At 43.1% G+C, this 7018-nt stretch overlaps 1 protein-coding gene across 1 annotated transcript; it reads left to right on the forward strand.

The window, feature by feature from the left end:
• Positions 1–630: 630 nt before the first annotated feature.
• LOC147208487 (nuclear factor 7, brain-like) lies at positions 631–6922 on the forward strand. The gene is made up of 6 exons (XM_086136138.1): positions 631–1272; positions 2960–3055; positions 4471–4704; positions 4821–4843; positions 4968–5083; positions 5204–6922. The coding sequence occupies exons 1-6, from the start codon at positions 739–741 to the stop codon at positions 5770–5772; spliced, it is 1572 nt and encodes a 523-aa protein (XP_085992264.1). The 5' UTR covers positions 631–738; the 3' UTR covers positions 5773–6922.
• The last annotated feature ends 96 nt before the right edge of the window (positions 6923–7018 follow it).

A 7018-nucleotide genomic window follows, 5' to 3' on the forward strand; every position in this document is an offset into this window, starting at 1 on the left:
AGATCGTGTTGCAGTCATAACATTCTAAGTGTATCCTTATTTGCTAAAAACAACAGTTGATCAGTTTGACCATTAAGTCTTTCGTGTGTAGTGTATTCAATTACATATAGGTTGAATATGATTTGCAAATCATAGTATTCTGTTATTTAACACAACTTGGGTTGCACGATTGTGTATTTAATGTCCTATTGTATTATTTATATGATATACAATACCAATTTTTTTGTTGTTGTTGTTTATTGAACATAAAACATATACAGTAATAATTTGACAGAAAATAAGGTAGATAAAATAGTAAAAAGAAAGAAATCAGTCTTCATTCAACACAGTTATTATGTTCAAGGGAGTAGGAAGAAGTAAAAAACGTATCTAGTCCTAATTGAGAGGGGTTTTTTTCTAATCAATTGAGAGTGTAAACTGATATTTTAAAAAAGCGTGCACACTACCTAACAAGTTGTACTCCAGTAATTATCTTCCGCTCATGGTTGCTTGTGAGGGATTTTGCAACAACTCGAGCAGTCGCCGAGCCTGTTACTGCGCGTCTTCCAGACGGTGTCGATTTAGGGAGGGGGGAAAAAAACACTCGAGAGCTCAGACCACGCCTTTTCTGCCTCTCGCGCCCAAGTCACCTCTTGCGTAGTCAAGTGGAGCAGTCAGACTCACTGTTGTGTTAAGCGTGAGGGACAAGTCGAGTCGGTACTTGTCCCCGAATGAGGAATATGTGCACACAGGAAGACAATGGCGGAGCCCGGCGCACTTGAAGAACTCCAGTCGGAACTCACCTGTCCGGTGTGTCTGGAGATCTTCCGCGATCCTGTCATCCTCGAGTGCGGACACCACTTCTGCCAGGTTTGCATCGTTCAGTGCTGGGAGGCCAAAGCGGACGAGCAGACCACTTGCCCCAAGTGCCGCAAAACTTGCGCGCGGAAACTGCGGCCCAACTCGCTCTTGTGTAACGTGGTGGACAGCGTGCGTCGAGCTCAGGCCATGGACCCTGCCGCCGCCACTGCAGCGGCGCCGCCCGGGTGGGACCCGGAAGGCCCGCCGGACGAGTTGGAGGAACGGGAGCCCGGGTCCAGCATGAGCAGCGTAGCCTCGTCCGTCGGACACTGGCCGCGCCTGTTTGGAATTGACATGTGCGAGGAACATGAGGAGAAACTCAAACTTTACTGCGAAGACGACCAGTTGCCTATTTGTCTGGTCTGTGGCATGTCTCGGGACCACAAGACGCACAACGTCATCCCCATTAACGAAGCCTTTGAGAACTATAAGGTATCTATTTATATAAATATTATGGTAAGACACTGTAACTTCAAAAAGTACTGCATTTGAAAAATAAAGTACTGTGCGTTAAAAGTAAAAAAAAAAAGAAGTCCTGTACTGGATCAAAAACATTTGAAACAAGTCCTAAATATACCTCCAAACTTCAATCTAATGTAAATATACAGTATTGTATTATGCATACACGGTAGTTAATCGAATGACCTTAATTGTCCATAGGTGCGATTGTGAGTGAAGTCAGCTGGTATAAACTCCAGCAGGCCTGCGACCCTTGAGGAGAAGCTGTTCGGATAATGCATGCATGGATTTAATTCAGTGATTGTCTCACATGCCACAAGAGGGAGGCCACGTGCCACTACTTGTACCAAACTGAGAATCATTGCTGTACATAATTTATGAAAAACGTTTGGGGAACGCCAGACAATTTCGGGCCCGACTTTGGTCGAGTGTGGCCTGTGCGCTCAGTGTAAAAACAGCCTTAATTTTTGTGTTATAGTATAGTCTGCTGTGTTTGGGACCATGTTGCGCCTGTCTGAGCGTACCAGCGCACGAAGCAGCCTCGCTCTGATGCAAAGTAAAGCAAGTTGTGAAGATGCCTCCCTCCCTTGCTCCTTGGAGGTGTGTCATCAAGCAAGAACTCAGTGGATTAATACCGAATTATTGCTTTTGATTGGACAATGTTATTCTAGCTAAATTTGACCATATTTGGCATATTTATGGCTAATATTAGAGCCACATACAATATGGCGGATGTGCTGACATATCTCTTTGACCCGGTTCAACAATTTTCTGCTCCAGAATTGACAAAAAAAGGAAAAGAATATGTCTCTTCATTTTAGATTTCCAAAGAGTTTGTGGCTCCCATGGAAATTGTATGGAACGGTTCAAATGGCTTGTGATATGGCCCTCATCACTTGCCGCACAGTGACACACCATGACAATCTGAACGCGTAATGTCGGAAACTAAATGTCGCCCAATGTGCTAAAACTGCGATCAATGGTCACCAAAATGTATTTTGACATCTTTAGTTATTCTCACATCAACCTCTGAGATGAGATGTCTTGCCACGTTACACGATGCCACACAAAAATGTGCAGATCTCTCGCATGCAAACACTGACGTATTCATCGCGGAGACGCCAACCTATTTTTCAATAACGCTGTGATTGGCTGATGCAGGCAGATAAAGGTATTTCCAACAGTTTTAATTGGCTCATAGTGCATAAAAATAACAGACAACATGGGGACAAACCAATCCAAACCAAAATGTGCCATATTCTTCACCGATTGAAAACCTGCCCTACTTTGTAATTACATTCACATGCCTCTTTTGGCCTTGACAAACAGGACTTTCATAAAGCGTGGAATGGTTTGAATGCTTTTCCAAAAGCAGATGAGCCAGTTTGCGGGCTCCAGCCACTTTAGTGTCTTACAGGAATTCAGCAGGCCAGTGTGAGGTTTAGTAACTCCTCCTATTGGACCACTCTGACAGATTTTTTTTTTTTTTAACTGGAGCTGAAATGGTTGTTTTGTTTGAGTTTCTGGGTCAGACATGTGTCACATGAGTGCCATTAAGGATGAGTGTTATTCAGTGAGAAAAAGGTAGGGGCGGGAGGAGCTCATCCTTTAATCCAGTTTCTTTCTGCAGTATTTTAAATGTGGTTCTTCTCCCCTACAGGATAAACTGTCTCGGGCTGTGGAGAGAGTTCAGCAGCAGTCGGAGGACGCCTCACTTTTCCAAAAACACACAAACGAAAAAATCCTTCTCATTAAGGTATGAGTTTTTGGACGGTGACATCAATCCTTGTCCACCTTTCATAAAAGTAAGCCAAATCCACCTCTATTAATTAGAGACACAAATAAACAGCTCACTCTTCATTGCACAACATTAAAAACCTTGCCATTACAAAACGCTGTAATATTTGGAACAAGAACGCCCTTGCAAAATGCTAATGGAAGTTCACATTTCACAGATTGGAGGTGATACAAAAACGTGTCAAGTCATGTTTGTCCTTCTCACACTCATACACACAGAAGCCAAATGGACCGATTTAGAATTGCATATGCCACACTGACTTGAGTTAGTCTGGGCTGCTTTTTTCTCCATCGTTGAAAATAGAGATGTGGTATGTGTGTGCGCGTGTGTTAAACAGAGATATGAGCACACGTAACATGTTGACTGAAACGTATCAGATAAGTCCACATGCACTATCTTTGCTCAAAGCTCCAACATTTCAGAAGAATTCTAAAAGCTTCAACCTAATTGCCCCTCTGCTGTTTGACCCATTTTTTAATGCACATTCTCACATTTTCACTTCTATTTCTGTATGTGAAAGGATGTGAGTAAACAACACAAAGGGGAAGTTTGCCAACTTCTCCTCTTCCTGTCTGTGTGTTTCTTTTTGCTGTTTTTTTTTTAAACTGACTTGGTGTCATGTGTTTCCAATACAGGACATCTCGCAAATGCAGCATTTTGTGTATGAAAGCACTGCGATATACCGCATTGGGAAATCAAGAGGAACTTTCAAACTAGTGATTCAATGCTATTCCCGATTATCCAATTTCACTTGATTGGTGTCAAATGATTTCCTCAAACAATTTATCATTGTTCATGTATCAATGTCAATGGCCTTTGGGCTGAACAATTAAATGCCCTTGCATTAGATGGCAGTACAATAAACCTGTTGCCATTCATTCTACTGAATAAGTTGTGAGTTCTTGCAAGTACCAGCTTTGTATTCAACTAAAATGGTCCAGATTTCACAAAGTAGGTCAGTTTGAGAGGAAATTGAGACAAGATTATCACGTTTCCAGAACAAATACCTTTTGTGACATTGTTGTTTATTTGTGTGCTGTGAGATTCTTGGAATGTAAACTAAACTACTTGCCTTGGCTCACAAAACGTTGGGAAATGCTGCTCTCAAGTCATATGACATAAGGGCGAACAATTCCCAATACTTTGGATGTGCCACTTAAATTGCAGAAAACTTTGGCGTTTAAACTGCTGCCCTGAACGCCATCATGAAATCTCGTGAGACTTTGGCGCGGTAATCATCCAAGAATGAACTCTGTAGACTGTTTTTCTTTTCCTCGAGTGACTGTCTTCCATCCACTACCTGAACCACTTTATCCTCACAAGGGTGGCTTTTTTGTGATTAAGTTTTGGATATGTGACTTCTTTCCGCTCAGGAGCGAGCAAGGGATGTGGAGGAGATGATCAGTGAAGAGTTTGGCCACTTGAGAGAGTTCCTTCAGGAGGAGGAGGATCGCATCAAGCAGAAACTGCAGAAGCAAAAGGAGGAGAAACTCGCCGAGCTGGAGGGGGCACTCACAGAGGCCACGCAGCAAATCAGTCAGCTGGAAAGCACTGCCGATCACCTCCGCCTCAAACTAATGGAGGAAGAAAACCCTGAACAACTCAAGGTGAGACAGCGGAAATGTTTTGCGATGTCAGAATGTTGACGTGAGTGGATTTGATGCATCACGCGAGTCCAAAGGAAGTGACGTAACCTACCTCTTTTGCTTTACTTCTATTTTAGGGGATTAAAGATTTTATTGGCGGGTGAGTACCATCGCTGTAATGAAGTGTCATGTTTGTGTTTTATGATTGATGACCTGCCATAAAATTTTTAATCTGACTTTCATCACCCATTGGAATACCGAGTCATTCTTTCTGCCTTTTCCAGGGCTGAGAGCATGTTTGAGCGCCCCCCAGAGGTGAGTGTGGATCTACAGTCAGGAGACTTTGTGGGACCTTTGCAGTACAGAACCTGGAGGAAAATGAGTGCAGTTTTTCAGCCCGGTAAAAATGCACGCACACGCACACACACACACACACACACACACACACACACACACACACACACTCAGCCCATCCAAGTATTTTGATGCAAGTGTGAATGTATTTCTCTCATATTTGTAGCTGTGACCGCAGTGTCATTGGACCCGGACACGGCCTACCCATGCCTGTGGGTCTCCTTATGTCGCACCAGTGTCCAAGTGGGTAAAATTCAGACCAACCTGCCCAACAACCCAGAACGCTTCACTCGCTACAACATCGTCCTTGGCTCAGAGGCCTTTTCTTTGGGTAGACACTACTGGGAGGTGGAGGTGGGCTCCAAGACGGCATGGGGTCTCGGTGTGGCCCGAGCTTCCGTCAACAGAAAGGATGAGATCAACCTCTGCCCCGAGGACGGTTTCTGGACCCTGGTGCTGAGGGACAACGGAGATGGCACCAGCGAGTACGAAGCATGCACGGACACGGAGCAGGATAGCTTGTTATATCCATCCAAGCCCCCAAGGCGGGTGGGCATCTATATGGACTACGACCGCGGTGAAGTGGCCTTTTATGACGCAGGAGACATGAGCCACCTGTTTACCTTCTACGATGCCAAATTCGACGAGCCAGTTTACCCATACTTTAATCCCTGGCCTATTATTAACGGTTACAACTGGGAGCCGCTAACTATTGTCTCGCCACACTGGGGATAGATGAGTCCGCACATTTGGCTGCAAGATGTTGAAACAGGTTTTCTGTGTCAATGTAATGGTGTTAAGAAAAGGATAACACAGTGAAATCCCACATATTTGCCTTTTGGCATTTGCACATTGGTCTATTTGGTCAATTTCTTTTAACCTATACAGTACTATGTTATTCACTGAAGAACTGCATGAAAAATGAGTAACAGTATTGCTTTCCTGCCATTTGGTGGCATCTCGGTGATAATGTGAGTTGAAGAGCACTATTTAGACAAAAACAGTCCTTTGCCACCATCTTTTGGCATCTCTGGGCAGTAAAGTATATTCTAAACCTTTTGGGCGGGGCATCAGTTACTTGCAGCTTTTTGCTGATATGCCTCAGCCCCTAGCCCCAACGAATAGCATGGGTTCACTGTAATGTGCAAAGCTAAAAAATTGAAATTAAAAAGATGAAAAGCAAACAAACTGCACAACAAAGTACAAGGTGACCCTCGTGTGGATACTGCAAGCGGTTTGGATCATTTAAGGCCTGAGCACTGGGTGGTGCAAAAGCCCTCTTGCAATCACCGCTTTTTCTTATTATTGCCATTGGGGGGCCTCACCATGGCCAAAAAAACTGTTTACCCCCATGAAAATGTCTATTAAGAGTTTCATTCCAAACACACAAAGCAGTGCTTTCTTGACAGTAGGGGGGGGGGGGTCAATCTTTGACGCCTGTTTGACTGACTGATGCGAAATTGGGTGGATATGTTTATCATAAGAGGACGCAAAAAAAAAAAAATCTCCCAAGGACCCATGTTCGGTGGCCATTTTCATACTCATGCATGATTAGACTTAGTCCTCCCCAGAAATTCATCCAAAAGATCCCCATTGAAAGTGACCAAAACTATAGAGGCCAGCCAATTATTATTCAATTTTTTTATTTTTATTTTTTTGCTTTGATTTGGAGATTGACGATTTCCGTCATAGGGTTTGCTGTTGGAGGTAAGAATAGAATATTGAATTCACTTCTAAAACATTAAAAGAAGGACCACATAAAATAAGGGTGATGTGTTAGAACAGCCTTTTAATTTTAGGACTCACTTTGGTGCAATATATGAATACACTATATGTTTGCCATTGTTATTCAAATACTTAACTGCAACTAAAGCTTTTAACTCCCTGGTTTGTGTCATTTTTACAAGTTGTGAATTGCAATTTGAGAATTTATGATATCAAGCTTAAGCGTCATGCATCAGTACACTTTTTTTTTTAATGA

Source organism: Hippocampus guttulatus, chromosome 2 (assembly GCF_054856545.1).
Source record: "Hippocampus guttulatus isolate MCC_2025c chromosome 2, RoL_Hgut_1.0, whole genome shotgun sequence".
Lineage (NCBI taxonomy): Eukaryota > Metazoa > Chordata > Actinopteri > Syngnathiformes > Syngnathidae > Hippocampus > Hippocampus guttulatus.

What these genes read in the sequence shown, in the direction of transcription:
- LOC147208487 (XM_086136138.1), top strand. Translation starts at nt 739, where the DNA reads ATGGCGGAGCCCGGCGCACTTGAAGAACTCCAGTCGGAACTCACCTGT. An exon ending in AAGCCTTTGAGAACTATAAG is followed by an intron (nt 1,273 to 2,959) that starts GTATCTATTTAT and finishes TCTCCCCTACAG; the next exon opens with GATAAACTGTCTCGGGCTGT. An exon ending in AAAAAATCCTTCTCATTAAG is followed by an intron (nt 3,056 to 4,470) that starts GTATGAGTTTTT and finishes CTTTCCGCTCAG; the next exon opens with GAGCGAGCAAGGGATGTGGA.